This window comes from Paralichthys olivaceus, chromosome 16 (assembly GCF_024713975.1).
Source record: "Paralichthys olivaceus isolate ysfri-2021 chromosome 16, ASM2471397v2, whole genome shotgun sequence".
NCBI classification, from domain to species: Eukaryota; Metazoa; Chordata; class Actinopteri; order Pleuronectiformes; family Paralichthyidae; genus Paralichthys; species Paralichthys olivaceus.
The window spans coordinates 9576013-9599118 of NC_091108.1; the positions used below are offsets into that span (position 1 = coordinate 9576013).

Consider the following 23106-nt stretch of genomic DNA (forward strand, 5'->3'; position numbering starts at 1 on the left):
TTTCTTTCAGTTAGATTTTATTATGTTATGACGTGCAAAACTTGAAAATAATGAAGACATCCTCATTATAATGCTTTTTTTTAGTACTGCGCTGTTCTAGAGCAACATATGCTGTATTCATACAGCTCACTACTAAAATATCAACTATACCAAAAATGAATTTGTCATTCTACCAAATGTCTTTTAGTGCTTGGCACTTTTCCCATTCACAAACCCGAAATATTTCACAAACACAGAATAAAAACAATACAATAAAAAATAATGGGGGAATTATGTCACAATAAACATTTGTAAAAAGCAAAATTAAAAGCCTTGGATTATTTCAGTTACCCACATTATTCTGTAGAAAATAGGGAGTGCAACAATAAAAAGTAGGATTTTTGTTATTCTGTGATTTACGATCAACAATGACTAGCAATAAAAAGATCCTTGTCCCTTCCTGGTGAATTAAATCATTCGAACACTCGGGCTTTGATTCTGCTGCAGACGGTGCTTTTATCAGTGTTACAGTTCTCCCACGAATTCCCACCCAGGTCTTAGTTACAGTATAACTAAGTCAAACAATCCAAAGGTCAGCAGAGCAGCTAAAGGCACGGATACAGCTAAAATGTTCCAAAAAACAAATACACCACACAAAAATATACAACACTCACAGCAGTGAGTTGCAGCAGGATACTATGTACACAAGTTTCTGTCTTAGTGACTTTATCAAACATTATACATTTATCTTAATTTTAACAGGGATTTTATGAACACAGCATTTTCTCTGAAACTGGTTCTGTGCTGATTAAACAACAAATTCAATAAGTAAGATATTTAGTGCCTCTCTTACTGCACCTGTAGGAGTTTTAATTAAGAGTATTGATCTGTACCAATGAAATACCTTTCTGTCCTTCATACGTTGTAGGAATATTCAGAAAGGAGAACACGAGTTCCATCACTGGTTTACAGACGTAATGTTCCCACTACAATCCATCATCTTTTTTTCATGTATTAGTGCATCATATGTTGTGTTTCGCTCTTATTTTGTTCCCATTAAAGCAGAGATGTTCCTTGACCTGCAGTTGGGGTGCTATGATTGGTTGCTAGTGACTACGACTTATTATAATATAACAAATATAGTAAAATATGGATCCTATGTCTGTGTCTGTGATGATGTACGTGAGTATGCACTTTGGATCTGTTCTATTTATGCATTCCTTTTCACCCTTCATCTTCCAAGCCAATCATGTTATTTAGTTACCATATTGTTGGAGGACATAGGAGTTGTGTGGTTAGATGTATAGGTGTGTCAAACACTTGTTTCTCTTAACAATCACAGAGTATCTTTATCTATAAACTATTTAATAATTGTTGTTTTCTTGCATATGACTCACATACAATAATTTTACCCAAAATAAAACATGAAATTTGATTATTTCAAGCCAATTATGATACTTCAAAATTGATATAATATATGTGATTGGTGGACACCTATCTAAGCCCTGGGAGATGTACTGTGGCTATTTTATGTTACCCACTTCTTCCAGTTTTCTTTAGTTGGAGGTTTGCAGTTTGATGAGATAATATGCAGTGTATGACTGAATGGTTTTGTTTAGTTTTGTTTACTTTGGCCGCTCCCACCCTGAAGCCTTGCTAGTGTATTAAAGTAAATATGGTGATTTAATGGCTGTCATTCACTGCCTACACTGACTGGCCATAGATGTTCTGTTCCCCCTCAGCTAGTGTGTAAATGCCTCTTATAATCTGTTGTTTTCTCCCAGTTCTGCTATAAACTTTACACCAACACTGTATGTAATGTGTAATTGTATGGTCATGATACTGCAGTAGTGTAGAGGACATACTTGTTGTACTTACTGTAACCAGTTATACCACAATTTAACAAGTTATCAATCTGTACCACGAGAAGATTGTTTAGTATATTTTAAAAAACTGAAGTAAGTTCCAGTAGATGAGCATTGTGACATTTGTGGATATGCTAAGCAAATGTTTTTTTTTTGCTTTAGGCTCTTGTATTAGATTCAGTATTTCTCTCTGTAACGGAGACTTTCTTATGTTGCACGACCAGTTTCTGGCTTCCTTGTAACTTGGGTGTTGCCATAGAAACTTGGGTGTGGCCATAGAAATCCTCTTTTGATCCTGTTGAACCAAGTGAACCCATCGCAAAACTCGGAGCCCTCATCTCAAAGCCCTGACCTCTGACCTCCAAGCCCTGACCACTGACCCCAAGGCCCTGCTCTGTGGAATCCTGTCCCTGAAAATGTCCCCCTGTCTGAATAAATCCCTGCACAAACTGTCCACCTTGCTGTCCAGCGGTGGACCCATTCTCCACCAGGAACACCTTCCTGGACCTGGAGATAGTTCCCTGCGAAAGGCCTTGGGCCATCTGACCCATGGCTCCATCCACTCCTACTTGCCTGTCTACGAGGACCACACCCTGAGAACCTTGGTGACCACCAACCTGCACCAGCCCCTGACTCATCCCCTGACTCAGCCCAACTTCAGCTACTTGACCCACCACCTGCTGCTGGGCGCCTCCAGCCACAAGCATCATCTGGGGCTGTGACTCGACTACGTACATGGGTGCAGCAGTGTAGTACATAGTGGGTTGCTGTATGAGCAGGGTCTGACTGGGAATCATCATCTTGTCCTGGACTTGCACGTTAGAAACCTGGGCTCTCTCAGTAATTAACTCCTCCTGTGAGATCGTGGAGGATCCGGTTGCTACATTGGAGATGTCCACAGCGTTGACATGGACACGGTCCCTGTCCCTGATCGATTCTGTGTGAGTGTGGACATGTGTGTGGGAGGAGGTGGAGGGCCTGACTGGAGACACCGGTCTTGGTGAGGAGATGGACACATCTGCATTCGATAACTGGGTCACGATGGTTGATCCTTGACAAATATCTGCCAGGGTTTTGAATTTAGGCCCAAGGTCGTTGAGGAAGGCGAGATCATTATCGTTCTCGAGAAGACTACAGCAACCTACAGAACCTGCCAGAGACTCCTGACCCTCATAGTCATAGACCAGCAGTCCATCCTTCTGCTGGGACTGTTGTGAGGCATGGTTTGCTTTCTGCAAACAGAACCAGAACAAGCATATGTGAATTGGACTTGAATATCAAGCTTCTATCATGATGAAAATTGTCTAATTACTATTTTAATTTGAAAACATAATAATCATCATCCAATGTACAAATTCTAACCTATCTCAATGAATAATTTAACTATTAAACTTCAATCAATTAAACGTAAATGTACTCACATTCACAAAGTACTCCTCCAGGAACTGATCAGATAGAGCCATCCCATTATAGAACCCATCTCTGGAGAACCCTGATCCCGATTCATATCCTATCGTCTCTCTGTATCTGCGCCATTCCTCTTCTGTCATGAATCTATACATGCCAGTGACATCTCCTGCACCCACTGCTCCTCCACCCATTGCTCCTCCACCCACTGCTCCTCCACCCGCTGCTCCTCCGACTGTAATCACATCTTTCCGGTTGATGATGTTCATGTTCCCGGCCCTACCGTCGACTTCCACCGGGACATGTAGGAGAGGAACCTCCTGTAAGAACAAGTGAGATTCCATCAGAGATTCAGTGTTTGAGAAGACTAGTGCAGTGCCCATTCTAAACCCGCCTGTTTGGAATGGGTTGTTTGCTTGACCTGTGGTAACACTGGTTGCAGTTTTCTTTCTGAAACTGAAACCTGTTTATTCAAATTGTATTAGTATCAAACATATTGCACGGCACTTTGAGTTTTTCACAAGACACATGCAAAGTGTGAAGCCGATACGATAACGGTTCTTGAGATGTGAGTTCCACATATAGACAGAAACACAGCTTTATGGAATTACTAGATAGATACATATTTTCTGAGCTAAATATATCTCTTCATTCAATAAAATCCATTCTCTGCTCTGGTCAAAGTACCTTGTCCTCTCCCTGTCCCTCAGTGTGATATGAAATCAACTGCTGTTTGGTATCAAATGGAATTGGCTTGAAAGCTCCTCCAGCTGCAGCACCTCCACACAGGCAGGACAACAGCAGCAGCGGCAACACTGAAAAAATAAACAACACAACAGAATAAACTGTTACAGAGATCACATCTAAAAAACAATCAGCGAAATACTCTCATTCCAGAAAAAGATTGAACTCTGTGGAATAGATGCCGGAGCCATTTGTAACTCTCTCCTTCTTGCAGTAAATATCTCTCGACGTGCTACAACACGTCAGGTGAAACGCTCTTGTGCTGGAAAAGCTGCGGATCGTGATCAAAGTGCACAACCAGAAAAAAGAAGAAAGATGAGTATAGTAACTCGACTCACGCAGCAGCAGCAGCAGCCCCAGGAGCAGCAGCAGGATCCCTCCAGCTCCCAAACCTATCGTCTTCGAACTGCGTGTCGTGCACACTTTGGTGTCCTTCTCGCACGTACACACGGTTACATCGATCATCTGAAGGTCACCACATGCTTTCCCTTGCTGGTCCTTGACCTCCACGGCCACTTGGTAGATACCTGGCCACAAGTCGGCGTTGTCTCTGAGAATTGCTGTGGTGGCTAAAAAAGGACGAGGACCATATTTAAAAGTAATAGATACATTTGACATTCTTTATTCAGACATTACGAAGGCGGCTGGACCCCTTTCATGACAGACTTGGAGGAAAGGTGTGGTAGATTGTTACTTTAATTGGTTTTGTGTGTTCTGAGTGTCCCAGTAATCCATGCCCACTATTAAAAATGCGTAATGCAGTGCAGTGAGGGTGGAAAAACCAAATGGAGTTTGGTGTATTGCAAATATAGTGTAAACTGCTTACTATACTCTCAGTGGTTGATTACTATAAATAAATTGCATAGCTTCTGATCATCCCAGTACTTGAGGGAGTGGTAACACTGAGCAGTAAATTACTGACAGAGCCGGTAAAAACTGATAAATGATCACTATTGTCCAAACATGTATGAAAGATGAAAACTGTAAGGGCCTATCTGATCACTACAGCCAAATTATTTTAAAAACATTTGTATAGCTTTATGTCCCAAGCTTTATGATCTGTAAAGAAGGTTGATTACTATATCCCTGATCACTATAAGCAGTTTCCACTGTATACGAAATGAAATGTGCAGAAGTGCAGCTATTCTACGACCCTAAAATATAACGTTCAGTGTTTGTCACAGAATTCAGTTCAATCTATGGTGGTATCGGTGGTTGCACATGCAGAAGGGGCACTCTAACAGGCAACAGATACCGAGTGACAGGCACAGAGACAGCCGTAAGAGAAGTTCTCCCAGGAGAGAGAGAACTGCATTTTGGGCACAGCTGAAACTATGAGGTTCAACTGTCTGCTTTGATGGCAACAACTTTATGGCACAAACGAGGTCAAGACAAATAGCGGTGCACACAGCTACACAATGCAACAACAGAGCAAACAACTAAGTTATGTTAATATGAGTAGCATAACATTTTTTGGGGAATCATTATGAAAATGTGAATTTACACCTGATAGAAACAGTGATGAACAACATAAACTATGTAAACATGTTTTTTGCAACAAATGTAAACAACATGAAACCACTGAAATAAAAAGTAAAGACTAGCGCTGAATGCAGAATTTGTTCATATATATATATATATAAATATAAACCTTGAAGAGAAAAGCCCCCATTAAACAGTGATTTGCTGACACTTTAATGACCACCAACTTCCCTTTTCACGTCCTCTCACCATTAAAATGCTCCACCGTCCATTTCCCCTTACTCTTGTCCTCAATCACTGTGAACTCGAACGGCACTGAATTGGGGAACTCGTCCTCGTCCACGGCTGTGGCGTAGAGGACGTTCTCCTCGAGGCACAGAGTGTGAACTGTTGTCGTCAGTTTTGGGCAGTGATCATTGAAGTCCTCCACCTGAATGGCTATGGTGCCTGTGGCAGTTTTTGAGGGATTATCTGAAAGAAAGGGATAAGAGAAAAGCGATATTAGCATTAACCTACTCATCACCATATGTAGTATGTCCATGTGGGAATAATGACAGATTTACAGAACTCACCATCGGTCATACATATAATTTCAGCATAATATGTTCCATTGACCAAGAATTTGGACTCTCTGTCAGGTAGTTTATTGAGCCTGATATCTGCTGTCTTCTCATCTATGATCAACCAGTTGTCATCATCGCGGATTTTTGCATATCTGAAAATGTGGAAATACAAACACATGTAAATCCAGAGACACAAAGACATACTGTAAATGCACTGTTGTGTTGCGTATATGCACTGTTTCTTTCACTACTGGGTGGTTGTACCTGACGTTGGTGGCTGTCAGCAGTGTGTCACTGTCGGTAGCAGCGTAGTTAGTGATGATCTCTTTGAGGGAGATGGAGCTGTGGTCCTCAGAGATGGTCACCACTTTCACACCTGGCACAAAACGGGGCCCTTCCTTTTGATTGACCACATTAATTTTGACAGGGTAGGATTTTTGGCCGATAGATCCTGACATTTGGGTGCTACCAAAATTGTACTGCGCTTTGTTGGAGACGCCCACACCCAAGTTGACGACCTTTAGTTCCTCATAGTCCAGCGCCTGTGGATTCAAGGATAATGCGTAAAATCACATTAGCTTTAATAAAAAAAAGTTACTCAAACTGCTGAACAGATTACCACAATGAACTTTGCGGAACAATGTGGTGTGAGTCAAGGAGATTTTGGGGCAGATCTATCAGAATAATTTGTGAATCTTGCTGAAAAACAAATCAGACATATTAAGCAGGTTGGTATCTATGAGTGTGTGCAGTTTCATACTGATCCAAATTAATATCTGGATCTATTGCACTTAAATGTGATTTTATAGGTTGCTGTATGGTAACAAACAGGGATGGAAACCTGTCACTACCACCAATGTGTAGGCTTGTTTTAATTTCAAGGGCTGTTGGCCCGTATTCACTCTACTGAGTGAGTGCAATTGCAGTTTTTACCTTGTTAACCGTGATGATTCCCTCGTTGGTCTTGGCATCAGTAGTGATACTGAAATAGCCTGCCTCGTTCCCTGAAACGATTTCATAGACAGCATTCCAGTTGTCAGTGTGAATCATATCCATGTCAATGGCTTGAATCCTCAACACTTCGGTGTTAATAGTGTTTTCCTGTATGCTCCCTTCATACTGCAAAATAAAATCCAAATCAGCCGTTACTGTCAAGCACAAAAAAGTATAAACTGAAAAACAGAACGGAGGTGTGGAAAGTATGGTGCCACACCCACCATTTCTTTCTCCAAGGTCGGCACATTGTCATTTATGTCCTTAATTTTGATCACAACTTCTCCATCTCCTGAGATTCCTCCTTGTCCGTTCATGTCAGTGGCTCTGATCATCAACTTGTAAGTATCTTTTATCTGAAAGAAAAATCAGAGAAAAACTTAAAATTATTCTTTCTTAATATTTGGTTAATATTGACTGTGATCCAACAGGGAATTTTGTTTATGGAGAAAAATAGGTCATATTTATTTTGTGAGGTGATGCTAATTTACTGTATTGATACAAATAACCATCACACTCAAATCAGACAGGTCCATGTCTGATTTATCAAAATAAGAGCTAATGGAAAAATATATCAATGGTGTAATAATGAGATTCACTATAGCTTCTTTCAGACATGCACTGGACGTTTTCTTTAATTTTTCTGGAGCGGCTTTATGTGAGAACACAAATGTCAGAGTCAGTGGCTCCAAACATTTTCCTGAACTTTTCCTGCCAGCCCCCTAGTGAAACTTGTGAGTGAGCCCATGTGAGAATACAGCAGACAAAGGTCTGGAAAATTCAGTCAGAGGGTTTTTTTTTTTGAAAATGCGAACAATGCAAAACTGAACAAAACAAATGAATACAAATATCTCAGGATGAAAAACTGTCGTAGACGCTGATGAAGAGCTTTTGGTGAGAAGAACTGCCAAAGTTCTATAAAACCTGTGATTTCCGCATTCAAATTCATACATCATGTCCTACCTCCTGCATACTCTGCATTTTGCGTGTTTTTTCTCCATGTGTGAAAGCAACCCATGTGACACTGACACAGACCTGAGAGGGCAGTGAAGGGCCTCACCTCCCTATCCAGCGTCGTCTGTTTCACCATGACGTCTCCAGTTTCAGAGTTGATGTAGAACATCCCATCCTTGTTACTCTCCTGGACAATGCTATAGAAGAGTTTTGTGTGGAGTGTGTTCTCTTGATCGGCATCAGTAGCATTCACTCTCATGACAAAAGTACCTAGACGGGAAAGAAATAATGCAGATGATTGAGTACAGATAAGCCTTTGTTTTTCAGAACCATCTCACCGTGAAGCGTCTTCAAATACCTGCTGCACTGGATTCACTGACAGATCCGACCTGCTGAGGCTTAATGACTGGTGGGCAGTCATTCACGTCCTCAACAGTGATTTTAAGATCAATAGGTTCCTCAGCTGGTATCCCGTTTTTAAACCTGGCCATACCTTTTAACTACAACAAAAGAAACCACAATTATTTGACCGTGTGCTCACTGTACACCTTGACCTGTAAGTGCTTTATACTGTGCAAACAGGATGGGTGAGAGCTCTCACATTATATTCGGCGCGCTCCTCTCGGTCCAGAATTGAATGGATTTTAACTAAACCATTTTCATGGTTGACAGAAAATACTCTGTAAGGCGGTTTATCAACACCAGGCCCTGATATAGAGTATACTATTGTCTCGTTGTACTCCTTATCAGAGCGAATCTGAAACACAAACACAGAAACACAATGAATCCACCTGTTCTGGAAAAGTGTTCAAAGATAGTTTATTACAAGGTTAAATTTCCAATGTTGTTGGTTTGTTTGTCTTAATTTCGAATTATTGTCATTTGGATAATAATGAAGCATGTGACGTATATAGTTATCTAAAGTTTGGCATTCAAAGTGTTTTCGCCCAGATGAGAGCAACCATAAACAGATCATTACGGTCTGTTGGCAATAAACATCACTTAATTAAATCCAACGATTACAACATCAGATCCTAAAACTTGAAGTAATATCCAGAGATATAAGACTAGATAACAACAGACAGTAGGTGTGTGTGTGTGTAAACATCTGAACAAAGATCAGAACCTGTTCTCACACATACTCAGTCTACGCCAGGCTTTTCAAAAATCAAACGATAAAAACCAGCGAAGTGGAAAATATCCTTCACGATTACTCAAATTTAACACACAACAAGTGTGTACATGAATGTTGGGCTTTATATGTTATTATCTGTTTTAAAATGATTGTAAAAGAGGAAGTTGGCTACACACTTTGGCGATACTCTCCAGGCCGGTGTAGTCGTGGTTCTCCTTCAGCTTTCTGGGGGCAATGATCCATTCTCTTCTCTGTCTATGTAACCAGGGTCCATTTCCTTCTGCTGCCACAGTATCCAGCTGCAGGTAAACAAAGAGAGTTTCGCTGTTATTAATGTGTAATGATACAAATTCATGTGACACATTGTTGAGTGACACATGTTACTTAAGGCATTTGTTTGTCTGTCTGGGTGTTTGCAGCATAACACAACAACGCCTGGACGGTTTAACACAACACTTGGTGGAAGGATGTGGTGTGGGTCACAGAGGAACCTTTTCAATGTTAGTGCAGATCCAGCAATTTTCTGTTCACAGATTCACTCTGTGGCATTTGTATTAAGAAGGTGGACATTTTCACCTCCACCAAGGACGTTTTGTCTCAGAGGCGGAACTTAAAATCTTAAATCTTTCTTAAACATTCCCAGTTGTTTTTTAAAAAAAAAAAAAAAATTATTTCCCAGGAAAAAAATGTGTGGATCTTAAAGGAAATAAAACAAACATGTCATTGAGTGTGAGAAATTTGGTTGGACTTAATTGAACTGAACTTAATTATTGGGTCTTGACAGACAGACAGATAGACAGACAGACAGATAGATAGATAGATAGAGATAGGAAAATAGATCTCAGATCTCAGGCACAGACTGTGGTTTTAGTTTTTTTACTTATATGTTACAAACTACAAATAATTATTTTACTTCCAATGAATATAAAACTTTTAATTAAGTGTTAAATAAATGATCAGTCGCCATTCCTCTTATTTAAATTGCATTTTGAAAGTGAACATTCTTTTCATCAATATTTAATCCTCACCATATTAAATATACATCACAATTATCTGGAAGCTTGAAACTTCTTCCTCTATAACGTGAGATAAACTATTAGACCCTTCTCACAGCTTGAATCGACCATGACTATGTGGCCTTGACATTTTCTCTTCCCTCTGTATTCAGGTACTTAAGAAACTGTGTGTGTGAGGAGGAAATAAAGGCAGATCTGTGCGCTCCCCCTCCACCGCACAATTGACAGTTAACATGGAGGGTGCGCATTAACTTTCCCCTCGCTATGCGTAAACTCGATGGTTCAACTTTGACTGCACAGACAAGTATGTACGGTCACAGGAGAGCGGCTCCACCCGTCCTGACTTGTATTCTAAGCGATCAGGGAACTTCTGTGTAACATGTAGTGGATCGAGGACTCACCGTTAAGCAGAACAGCAGCAGGATAAAAACGCAGCACCTCAGCAGCGGAGCCATCGACTTGTTGGACAAATGGAAACTTGTTGAATCCAAACCGCTTCCTCTTCACTCTCTCTCTGTCTGTGTGTGTCTGTGGGTGTGTATTGTTGGTTCAGACCTCGACCCTGGCGCAGTGCAGGAAGAAATGTTACAGAGGAGGCGGCTCCTCCCTGGTTTGATTGCTCACAAGCTCCTGCTGATAACAAGAGGAGGAGGAGGAAGAGGAGGGAGGTGGTTGTTGTGTCCTCTTTGTGCGTAGCTGTGATGTTTGTGTGTGTGTGTGCAGTCTATTGTCTACAGCCTGGTGGAAAGAAAACAGCAAGATAGACTGAACTAAAGAGGAAATCCCCCCCCGGCATGCTTTCTTTTTCATTACTGTCAAAATTACATTATTATTCTGTTATCATGAATTTCCTTTTGCACATTTCTATCTATCTATCTATCTATCTATCTATCTATCTATCTATCTATCTATCTATCTATCTATCTATCTATCTATCTATCTATCTATCTTTACTAACTTATACTATAAGTAATACTAGTAATAATAATAATAATAATAATAAGTAATAACTAATACTATATATATACCTGCAGATGTATAATGTGCATATATATATATATATATATATATATATATATATATATAGTATTAATATATTTATAGCACATACCATATATATATATATATATATGCACATTATACATCTGCAGGAAATCATCCAGTGCCACTACACTCTTATTTAGAGATTAAAACAGTACTACTACTACTACTAACACTACCACTACTACTACCACCACCACTACTACTACTAATAATAATAATAATAATAATGATAATAACACTCACCTTTCAAAGCACAATTACAGAGTGCTTCATGCAAGAAAATAAATACAATTCAAGGACGAAAATATAATAAATAAACAGTAGGTAAAAACAGTAGGTAAAATAAAAGTAGAGATACATTTATATGTAAGTTCTGAAGTACTTCTACCAGTATAAATATTGTATTTAGTATTCTTTTAAAATACAATAATTCAAGAAAACAAACAACTTATTTTATTAAAAATGTCTTTTAAGAAAGGATTTCAAGTATGACACTGACTCCACCAGCCTCATTTCCTCAGGCAGGTCATTCCAGAGAATTGTTGCCCTGACTGCAAAGGCCTCTCTCCTTCAGGTCAGGTCTCTGGACCAGTGAGAAATGGCTTTTGCTCGAGGATCTCGAGCTACAAAGGTGCATGTGGAATTAAGAGGTCAAAAATACACAGGAGCCAGGTCATGAAGTGCTATGAAGGTCAACCAGGAGCCAGTGTAACGTGGCTGAAACAAGTGAAATAAACAGGTGATTTAGCCTCTAAATTAAAAAAACAAGGAGATAACGTTTGGATTTATCTGCCATGTATGATTGTGATGTTCAGTTTCTTGCATTGGAGCCTGATGCAAACCAGCTCTCTCACTCGTCTGCAAAACTTCTCCTTCACCTGTGAAATTCCCAAAGTACACCTCAGTTTCTGTGTTTGCCGCTTTGAAACATTCAGCTGCACACTGGACTGGAGTGTGTGCTAATGTGCGTGTGAGGATATTTTGGCCAGTCCTCACTTCTTTTTGCAAAGGGCTGTTTGAGGGTTGGACCAGGATTAGGTTTAGGTTTAGGTTTAGGTGAACGTGTGATTAGGGTCTTGAGGGTTAAGACTCGGTCACTGTTAGGTTGGGAATGGATAGGGTTAGAGATTTAGTTGTGACAGTTAAGGTTAGGGTAAATGGCTATGGAATGCACTGTGTGTGTGTGTGTGTGTGTGTGTGTGTGTGTGTGTGTGTGTGTGTGTGTGTGTGTGTGTGTGTGTGTGTGTGTGTGTGTGCGTCTGTTGCATGCAGGCGAATCTGGGTTTATTTTAGAGATACACAGAGGAGTAAAAACATGATTAAAAAAGTTGCATGTTTGGACCAACTGGACTGGAGTGTGTGTATAAATGTATGTGTGTTTGTGAAAGTTTAAAGAAACACACAAAGAAACGAGATAAAGAAAAAGAAGGTGTGTGTTGGCACAGAGAGAGTCTGCCCTAACAACATCCACTAAACTTTGAATCCCTGTGGCTAAAGGTGTGTAGGAGCTGAAATGCAGTATCAGTTAAATCCAACATAATTGGTTTATTTGTTTCTACAAAGGAATTATTGTGTACGCCTGTGTATTTCTGCATTACACGTAGTCTGCGGTAGTGTAACACGTTCGGCAGTGACTAATGTGCTTCATGAGTAAAGTAGCTGGGCAGTTTCGATGAGGCTTTATCATGCATGATGTATGATAAAAATCTACCTGTGAAAAAGAGACAAAGAAAGAAACAATTCCACTCATATCTATGGTCACACGTCTGCAGTGGGTTTGGCATATTGATTAAACTGCTCCAAAAAGCTTCAGAAGTTTATTTTGAAATCCAGCAGAGTGAGAGTGGTTTGAAAAATGAAATGACCACACTGTTTGTGGATGGATGGAACAGCTCTGCCTCAGGCACCGACCGTCATGGTGGTGAATATGAAAAGGCCTCTTGAACTGATTAACATGCGTGTGCTATGTGCAGTACATTTGTAAGGATGGTAGTGGTAATAGTAGTATTAGTCCGTATTATTATGAAATACACACAATCACTAGCTGTTGCTCACAGCAAAACCTGTCTAACACAAATACGAACCCTGACAAGCTAGTGCCCCACCCTGCCTCTCATTTGGCACCCATCCAGAGGGAGTGGTGAGGGTTGGGCCATGTGCTTTGGGTACATTCAGAAAACACTCCCGCCTCAGGAATCGTTGCTGTATCTGTGTCATCTTTTAAACCTTTTTTCAAAAGTGTTTCCTGGAAACATCTGGTTTTCTACGTGGCATCCTGTCAGAACACCTCACATTGTTGTCCTCATGCAGATGGTCTACTCCAGAATAGATTTCCTAACATCACATCGACACACCTGCAATTCCTTGGACGCCCAGACAATCAAAACAAGATATAGAGGAATGGATGACTTGACACTGCAATGACGTTAAATAAATTGGAAGGAGAATGAATCATCATTTGGTTTACTTTGAACGCAGCTATTCAGCAGAAAAAGAATATTATGAAACATCTATTTTGTGACTTGTTTTCCCGTAGTGTCAGTAAGGGGGGGGGGGGGGGGGGGGGCTGCTTGTATTTATACTGTGTACTCTGTACACACACTGAAGCCTGAGTGCAAACAACCCACCTTCCTTTCCAGCTCCGGAGACATGCGGGGGTTATTTTGCTGAGTCTGTCTTGCATTTAGTGTTGGGACTCCTTGCCCTGAGCCCTTTCATTACATCCACGCCCATGACTCAAACATCAACGCCGTCTTCCTGACATTTTTCTCACCTTTCCTGTTGCAGACTCACTTCCCATAGCACTTTTGAACAACAACTCCTGCCCCCTCCATTACAGCAGACCCGCATTTTAAAGGACACACAGCCCCAGTGACATTGGCTCTGGCCACTTTTATCAGCAGTTTATAGAGATAGCGATGTCTGTCCTGTGGGAGAGGAGCCTCCCCCGCTCCAGGCTTCGCTCAGCTCACATTCCTGTGGCGTTAACCGAGTTCTCTTCCTTCCAAACGCCTCAGAAGAGAGAGAAGGGGCCTGCTGGGGTCAAACTCTGTGTAAACCTGGGCGAGGCTTCTTGAGCCAGATACTCTTGAAAAACCGGCAGGCGAAATAAATAACCAGAGGGGAGAAGGCCGACAGGAGATAACTGCTAATGAGGCCGAGCACCATATTTGAAAAGCACCTGCTCGAGTCTTAACAGAACGATGATCGCCTGAATACTGAAGACTTGTTCTTAGCCCTTTTTTACAGGCATCTGCATCTCATATGGTGCAGCTATAACTCATCCATGGGAGATTTCATGGTGTCTGTTTTTTGTTCTGGAACTCTTGCAACAGTCTAAAATTGATCACAGCCAGTTGGGTGTTGCAGAAGACTTGGGCAATGTTTCCCCCTGCTGGCAGGAAACACACAAACATTCCCACACACACAAGTTTATATATATGCAAATTTACAGGGGTTTGACGTACTCAGGATCAGCACAATAGCAGCCAGTGATAGTGCCACAGCCGAAAGGTGCAGTCGCTGGGGATCTTCCAGATCTGGGTGGAGCAGTCAGGGTGTGTCTGCGCGTTGAGTCACTTTGCGAGGAACAGTCCGTGCGTCCTCCTGCGGAACATAAGGTGTTAGGACAGGAGCTTTCATCTTTGCTGGGGTTCTCTGCGGCAAAACATACACATCATCTGTCGCCTTCTCTCTTTACCTGGAGTCCGGCTTTCGGCTCCGGACATTACACATTACAAAAATGGCTCAAGCTTTATTATTCACCTTGTGCGTAATGTTGGTGAGTACTTTAACTTTCTTTTATTGATACAACGTAACAAATGTGTGTTTTGTCAGCTGTGAAAATAAAACAACGTGTTTATTTGAACTGACACTTGAAGTTGAAACTAAGTTTAAACGCGGATGTGAAAGTAACCGACTGTTCTCCAGATCCTTCCCCGTGTGGAGTCGTGTTTCATCCCGAAGTATCTCTACGTGGTTGTGCCGCAAACTGTTCTGCCCCAATACGAAATCACCAAAGGTTATTTTACTGATTATTTCTTATCGATCAGTTTGAATCCGCTGCACCGACTTTAAAGAAAAAAAAAAAAGAAAAAATCTCATTTTTTCCTTCCCGGTGTTTTGACAGTCGATGTCTCAGACTGCGACAGAAGCACCGTGCGGATCACCGTGACGGACCCGAGCTTCACAGTGAAGTCGAGCGGGGCGATAGTGGCTTCCACGGCCGTGTACGTGGGAGGCAGAGGGCGGACATTTTCTGTCTGGGCCCAGGAAGACGCGGGGCCGGGAAGTGAGATGGAAGTTCACCTTGTGCACAGCGATCTTCAGCGGCCACAGGTAGGACCCCACAGTGAGATCAGACTGATCATTATACCTGCTCTGTGTGGACCCCAGCAGTCATGGCCCCCCTCTGCTTTCTGTGCATGTCACTGAAGAATGATCAACGCTTCCTGAAGCGCTCCAAGAGACGGTGGAGCCCCCCCCCCTTCAACATATTAGAGAATGACCCCGGGCCTTATCCCAAAGAGATAGAGAAGGTAAACCTCACGTTGACAACACATCACTTTCTCTATTTTACTTTTACTAAATACTTTTAGGCAATACATATATTGTGATTCACACACTCGGAAACACGTGTCTATCCTGTGGTTTATTTGTCAGTGGGATTATGCACAAAACTATGCAACACATTTCCACCAAAGTTGCGTAAGCGGATAAAGTTGCGGAATAGATTTTTCTTATTTTGTATTGTATTTTTCTAATAAATTCCTGAAACGTTTGAATTAACTGAAAGTTAATTCTAATGTTGACAACAGAAGCAGTGCCTCAGCTTCACACCACATAACACACTTAGTCCACAAATTCCCGCTTTGACTTTTGCTGCACTTTACTTTCTCACTAATCTGCCACCCAGATTTTCTGATTCACACATTCAGACACATCTCATAATTACAAGAGTTTCCGGGAAGAATATAATTTTAGTGCATATGTGAATTAAGGAGCTTATCTAGGAAATGTTTCAGTTTTTAGTTTTATGTTAAATAAATTATTGCTATAAATGGTAAATGGATTATATTTATATATTGCTTTATAGTACAAGTCTTATCCATTCATGCACAGATTCATACAACGCTTTTCTCTATGACACCATTCATGCACTGTGTGGGGATCAATCCACTGACCTTCTGTTCAGTGGACGACCCTCTCTACCTCCTGAGCCGCAGAGCCAAAGAGGAAGAGACAATCGTGTTGCATGGTTACGTTTGTGGAATAATGCAGCAGTTCAATTTAGATCATTTTCCACAAGTTCCTCCACATTTTGCCATTAACCACGATGGACGACTTATGAATAGCTGAATGCTTGTTTGTTGTTTACTGGAACGCGCATGGATTTATGTGGTTTCTGTTGCAGATTGTGTCTGATTCTGAAGCCATACAGGACGTGTACTACACCTTCAGCGGACCCGGTTACAATGAGCACCCAGTGGGAGTGTTCACCCTTGACAGAATCTCTGGGATGTTGACTGTGCACAAAGCAGTTGATCGTGAGGAGTTCCCGATGTTTATAGTGAGGGAGAGATATTTTAATGATCAATTATTGTTTGGTCTGCAAAACATCTAAATGTCCATGTTTATATTCTAAAACTTAAGGAGGTTTCATGGTCCAACCAACTGAAAAAAACAGGTATGCAGGTGACCGTCTTTCTGTACGTAAATCGTATACCTTTTTCTTCACAGCTGAGGACCAGAGTTTTCAACAGTAAAACAAATAAGGAGACGGACTTGCCCTTGGACATTGAAATACATGTGGATGATGTGAATGACAATGCTCCGGAATTCATATCTGGCCTGAAGTACACTGTGCTCGAGCAAAGCAAAGCAGGTGAGGCCCATGAATGGTTTGACCCTCAGTGATGATAAACTAGATGACTATGTTTTAACTCACAGGGACAGAGGTGGGGAAGGTGAACGCTTCAGACAGAGACAAAGAAAATACCCTCCATGTCAAGATCAGGTATACTCTCAAGACTAGATTAGACCTGTTCGCCATAGACCCAGCGACTGGTGTCATCACCACAGTAACCAACACCCTGGACAGAGAGGTGAGCTCTTAATAATTTACACAGGAAGTCAACACAGAAATGAGATGCCTTGGACTTCTCTTTTGCATTCCTTTAGCACGTCATTTATCTTTCTCTCTCATCATATCGTCACATTCCTCTTAAGGTAAAAGACAAGCATGAGGTGATAGTGGAAATCAAAGATATGTTCGGGGCAGACAATGGGCTGTTCAAGACAGGAACAGCAACAATTACTGTGGGGGATATCAACGACAACCCACCTACCTTCACAAAAGCATCTGTAAGTGCTGCTCTTGAACAGACGCGTCTTGATGTCACATGTTTTGTCAACACACCAGGTGTGTTGAGCTTGTTATTGCTGAAAGATTGGTTTAAGAATCATGCTGTTTTTCTCCTCTTAGTACGAAGCCAATGTCAAAGAAAATGAAAAAGAAAAACTCATCCTTCGAATCCCTGTAGAGGACAAGGATTTAGTAAACACGGAGAACTGGATTTCAAAATTCATCATCACTAAAGGGAATGAAAATGGCAACTTCAGGGTCGACAGGGACCCCAAAACAAACGAGGGTCTTCTGTACGTCGCAAAGGTGAGATTGTTTCATACAATTTTTACTCTGATGATGATTGACACGATACATGTGCACATCTGATGAGCCTGAGTGAGTTGAAGGTTTCAAAACATCCAGTGACGTCAAGTAACACAACTGCGGACGTGTTGAAGCATCATATTGTTGTGATCTCCAAGAGCAACCACACTCAAATCATTTGCAGTTAAGAAACTTCCAGGGGTTGTGACATTCAGTCCTAGTAATCAATCGATCATGGCATGAGGGGATTACAACTATTTAATATGACATACAGGTGACTAACAGAGCCTTGACAACACATTTGTCTTTATAATACACCCCACCATTTTTTTCTCCAGCCCTTAAACTACGAGAAAAACAAAAATGTAAAGCTGGAGATCATGGCACGTAACGAAGCTGAGCTGAGCGGCACCAAGGCACAGTGGATGTCCATCCCTGTGGACGTCGCCGTCACCAATGTGGATGAGGGCCCAGAATTCACAGCTCCTACAATCCACTTCACCGTCAAAGAGAACCAGCCAAACGGCACGCTGATAGGAATCTACAAAGCCATGGATCCTGAGACCAAGAGCAGCAGCGGCATCAAGTAAGTTACACCGGATAAATCCACCTCCCTGTGGTGCAACTAATAACACACAACTGGAGCTAATCCTCAGAACCACAACTATGTGGTATCTGAAACACTGGAGGGCAGACTTTGACTGGCTGACCTGAAGAATGTGCGGTTTTTCCACTGCTGTCTCTCAGGTACTACAAGGCCACAGACCCAGCCTCCTGGATCAATGTGGATAAAGTTACAGGAGAGCTGAGGGTTGCAAACACAATCGACAGAGAGTCCAACTTTGTAACCCGTGATGGAATTTACAACATCACCATGAAGGCTGTTGATGCTAGTAAGTGGCTTGTTACATGCTGTACACTTGGAGTTCAGACAGAAAATACCACAAGCTTAAATATATCTCAAGTCCATTAGATCTTAATGGATAAAGATATAACAGCCCACAACATTGTGCTGTTACCTATTTTTTTAATTAATATCTAATACCATCTTAGTAAGCTCACTGTCGCCTGTGGGTTGGGCAGTCATCCATAATATTGTCACTCATCAAACGTTGGTTTGGGAGCGTTTCCAGTTGACAATTCAAATCAAGAGACTACATGTTTGTCACATCTTTTGATGACATTGTCTCATCAGCCGAAGGTTCTTGAGAACGCCAGCCTCACCCTCATCAGTATCTGTCTGAACAAACAGCCGAGGCTTTGTCTTACCTGTGGACTGCAGGTGACGAGACTGGTGATTTATTGTGACTCACAGATATCTGGTTTGCTGTGGAGTCTGGGCTCTTGTCCCAGATACATAATTTGAATATTCCAGACAACCGACAGTAGTAGTAATCAACAGGCAATGCCAGAATGTAACCAGCATAGGTTTTTCCTGTTTTCGCACAGCACAGACTTGTCCAAATTTGTCCTGAAGAAATACTCATGTAAGACCGATGCATTTCAGGCTCCAAAACAGGCACAGGCACAGTCCTCATCCATGTGGAGGATGTCAACGACAATGTGCCAACGGTCCCCGTCAGCGAGCTGTTATTATGCGAGAAGGAAGGGGAGCTGGGCTCGGTACTGGTTGTGGCTGAAGACAAAGACGCACCTCCCCTTTCTTCCCCTTTCACCTTTAGTTTACCCCCTGACAACGACGGCACATGGACAGTGACGAGATTAAATGGTAGGTGGACATTTAAAAAAAAAATTTGTAATCTGTGTGATGAAGAAAGTGTTTAATAGAAACAGTTGGAATAATTTTAAAGGAAACATTTGCAAAATATTTACTATCGTCTCTTCTCAAAATAAACCACAACGTTGAACAAAAGCATCCCAGTGAAGGAGCCGTAAGCAGCTTATTTAGAAGCTGATTGTTCAGAGCTCTGATAATATCCACGCAGCAACACCACATAGTAAAAATTGTTTGTTACACGTAAAATCCCTGCATATCACATCAATGATGTAGCACTTTTGATTTCATAGAAATTTATTATTTCTATGAAATCAAACAATTAATACAGAATATAGTCAAATAGAAGTAGTGGAGTAATTTTTGTTGAAATTCACTGTATCTGTCCTAAAACTGTGAGCAGCTGTTGAGCTTGAGAAAGACTAACTCTTTTTTCTTTCAAAAAATTTACTCCAAAGCCACAACAGCGACTTTGAAGCATAACAAAGAACTTCCAACTGGGATCTACAGTGTTCCAGTGCACATTACAGATCTGCAGGGCTCTGGTGAAACACAGATGGTGCCGGTCCGGATCTGCCAGTGCAGGAGTGGAGTCTGCTTGGCCAAGGACAGATCAACATCATTTGGGGGCCTGGGTGTTCTGGCTATGCTGTTACCTCTGGCCCTCCTCCTACTGCTCTGTGAGTACCCTGCTGCTACGCTCCCGCCAGCAGAATTGTTCGGGCTGCACTGTGCAGAAAATGAGATAGGAGCTCTGTGCTCATGCATGAGTAAAAGTGCAGGAAGAGTGACAGAAAGTTTAAGATTCAGTGGCTGCTGACTTATGCATTATACATCACACACTACAACACCATTACGCTTCCTCTTGTCATGCCTTTCACACATTTTTTCAGTTGTTGAGCACTAATTTCCAACTTTCTAATTTGTCACAACAGGTTTACTCCTCGGCTTTTTCTGTATGACGAAGAGAGAGAAGTTCGAGCTTGAAGACACAGCAGACTACGGCGGAATCATACTCAAATCAAACACTGAGGGCCGAGGGGATGAAGTGGTAAGAATGGAATAATGAAAGACGATCAAGTGTGTTTTGTTTGTGACTGATAAAGGTTTGCAAAGTTGAAAGGTCTGCAGCAAAGTGAGCTCATGTCCCTCCCAGAGAACACTACTGTGGAAATGCCCTGTCAGTAGTTCGGTCAATACTGTGACATCACAATGCCGTACATTTGCATAATGCAGGCCGAGCACCTGGTCTGCCTCTGACTCAGAGGACTCTGATTATGAGCATAATTCTTCTTTGCATTATTTATGTAAATGTTTTTTTGGGTTTTTCCACAGGATGTCAGTCTCATCCCTGTCCCCAACAGTGTAGTCGGAGAAATAACAAAGGGCTCAGTTAAGGAGTCTTTCAAGAATGCAGGATACCAGGGAGTAAAGAGCATGAGCACAATCGGAGGTCAAAGCATGAACGGATGGATGTCTGGAACCGACTTTCAGGGGCACTCTTCAAGCCAGTTCGATACTCTCGGAGGCCAGATGGTTGGAAGTGGCATGAACTTTGACAATAGACAATTTGTCCAGGATTCAACTTTTCTCCACAACTGGGAAACCAATGGCATGTATCTATATAAGGTAATGTATTGTTTTACTTTTTAAGAATATTCATAGTGCAAAAAAAACTATTTTTTAAATTTATTTATATATATATATATATATATATATATATATGAGTGGATGTAAGCACAAAAAGTGATAGAAAGAGGCAGAATTGAATGTGCTCAGATTCGTGCACCTCTGAGGTTTAATAACTTCTTTGTTATCTGTAAGAGCTTAGGTGACTCTCATGTGTAATGTAATCTTGTTCTCTAAAGCTCTGATAGTATCCTCTGTAAACTTTAATAAGTCTCAACTTCTCGGCGAGAAAGGCCTTTCTGGAATGAACTGTTTGTTTGCTGTGTATTATCTGACTGCCAGTCATATCCTGAGCAGCCTCGTATTATTACACAGTGTTGTATCTCCCCGTTCATTGGCAAGGGTGAGCACACTCAGAACATGCTTCCTCTTGTCTGGCAGAAACTGGGCTACCTGGGAACAGAGGAGGATGGACGCTACGCTGATGACATCGCTCACTCTTACGGGTTCGAGGGCGTGGGCTCCGCAGCCGGCTCTGTTGGCTGCTGCAGCGACTTTGACGACAGCGATAACCTTGACTTCCTAAACGCGCTCGGACCAAAGTTCAAAACTCTTGCAGACGTTTGTAAAAAGACATGAACAAAGGAGCTGAAATAAAGGTGTTTACTTTTCACCGTACAGCATCTAGAGCGAGGCCTGGGATCTGAGTGCTCGATAACGCCCCTGAACGTGAATGGAAAAAAAGAACAGACAGGCAGGCTACATCAGTCTGTGCATGCACTGCTCTGCTATAGCTTTTTGTTTTGTTTAGTTTTTTTAAGCTTTTCTTAGCTTTTATTTTGGTAAGAGTCTTTTGCACTGAGAACTAATATGTACATAATATGTATTAACATGTGGCTTGGCTTTACAGGTCATGAAGCTTGTTGTAGTGATACATGCAATGAAGGGCTGTGGGGTTTTCTAATTAATTGATAACAAATGTGGGTATTTTGGCTATCATTCATAATTTCTGTTAACAGTGTATCATACAATTTTGCATTTGTGAGGCTGCTTGTTGGCTAAATTGGATAGTTTTGATATATTTTTTAAAGAGAAATAAATAACTAAATGAAATATGACACTTATTAGACACACACTTTTTTTTTTGACATTCCTCTCATATTATAATTGACACACAATTAATGTTTAATGACTTCCACTGGTTTTTTAAGTACAGTACATATCTGGCGCCTTGTTGTCGTTTGTGGTGGTGAACTGTGCGTAACTTCAGGCTTGGCTGTCCCTGAGGTTATTGCAACATACTGGCAGTAATCCTGCCAGCACAAGGGTGTGACCGGGTGGAGTGAGGCGTCACCGACATCGCCTGCAACTGCCTGCACGAGATGTAAAGAAAGCTAACCAGTTCAGACAAATGCTCTCATAATGTGATAAAATTCATTTGACATTCCCCTGCAGGCATTCGTGTGTGTTTGTGTCTGTGTGTGTGCGTATGTGTGTGTGTATTCAGCTGTTAAATCTGTAATCATGCATTGTCATTAAAGAATGTGTCTCGGTGAAGTTTTTACATACTCCTATTTAGTTGCATACAAGCTTAATTTAAAGGAAAGGTAATTAAAAATACGATTTATACAAGTGAAAAAGTTAAACTGTAACTTAGCCACTGAACATTCACTAAATGATTTAGTCACAGCGTTACACCCATGTTTTCTTTTATTAAATAAAGCTTCATTGTGCTGTTATGACTGTAGACCAGCACCTCAGAGCAGAATCAGTTGTGCGCTGTGCGCCGCCTCTGTTTGTGTTCTCTGTGAATGATTTATAAGGTGTGGAACTCTGAGCTTGCACGTTACAAAGGGCACAATGCTGCACCTACTGCCAAACTCCACCCTG

The 23106-nt window shown here is 41.4% G+C and overlaps 2 protein-coding genes across 3 annotated transcripts; one reads left to right on the top strand and one right to left on the bottom strand.

Annotated features, from left to right (window-relative positions):
- Positions 1-10864, bottom strand: LOC109638830 (desmoglein-2-like protein). The gene is made up of 14 exons (XM_069511916.1): positions 10540-10864; positions 9299-9421; positions 8589-8744; positions 8346-8487; positions 8094-8257; positions 7258-7389; positions 6974-7159; positions 6305-6582; positions 6050-6192; positions 5727-5948; positions 4334-4564; positions 3939-4066; positions 3266-3571; positions 1-3076 (listed from the first exon to the last, which is right to left on the bottom strand). The coding sequence occupies exons 1-14, from the start codon at positions 10591-10593 to the stop codon at positions 2003-2005; spliced, it is 3339 nt and encodes a 1112-aa protein (XP_069368017.1). The 5' UTR covers positions 10594-10864; the 3' UTR covers positions 1-2002.
- Positions 10865-14635: 3771 nt separating this feature from the next.
- Positions 14636-22773, top strand: dsc2l (desmocollin 2 like). Of its 2 annotated transcripts, none has more exons than XM_020107603.2 (16): positions 14636-14963; positions 15113-15203; positions 15312-15520; positions 15619-15720; positions 16596-16751; positions 16922-17066; positions 17132-17286; positions 17411-17545; positions 17667-17852; positions 18191-18438; positions 18600-18745; positions 19360-19581; positions 20046-20267; positions 20523-20638; positions 20923-21216; positions 21658-22773. In XM_020107603.2, exons 1-16 carry the CDS (start codon positions 14925-14927, stop codon positions 21853-21855), a joined length of 2664 nt encoding a protein of 887 aa, XP_019963162.2. In that variant the 5' UTR covers positions 14636-14924; the 3' UTR covers positions 21856-22773. The 2 variants fall into 2 exon arrangements, with proteins under 2 accessions (XP_019963162.2, XP_069367022.1); XM_069510921.1 differs by having other exon boundaries at positions 20923-21199; positions 21658-22334.
- Positions 22774-23106: the final 333 nt, after the last annotated feature.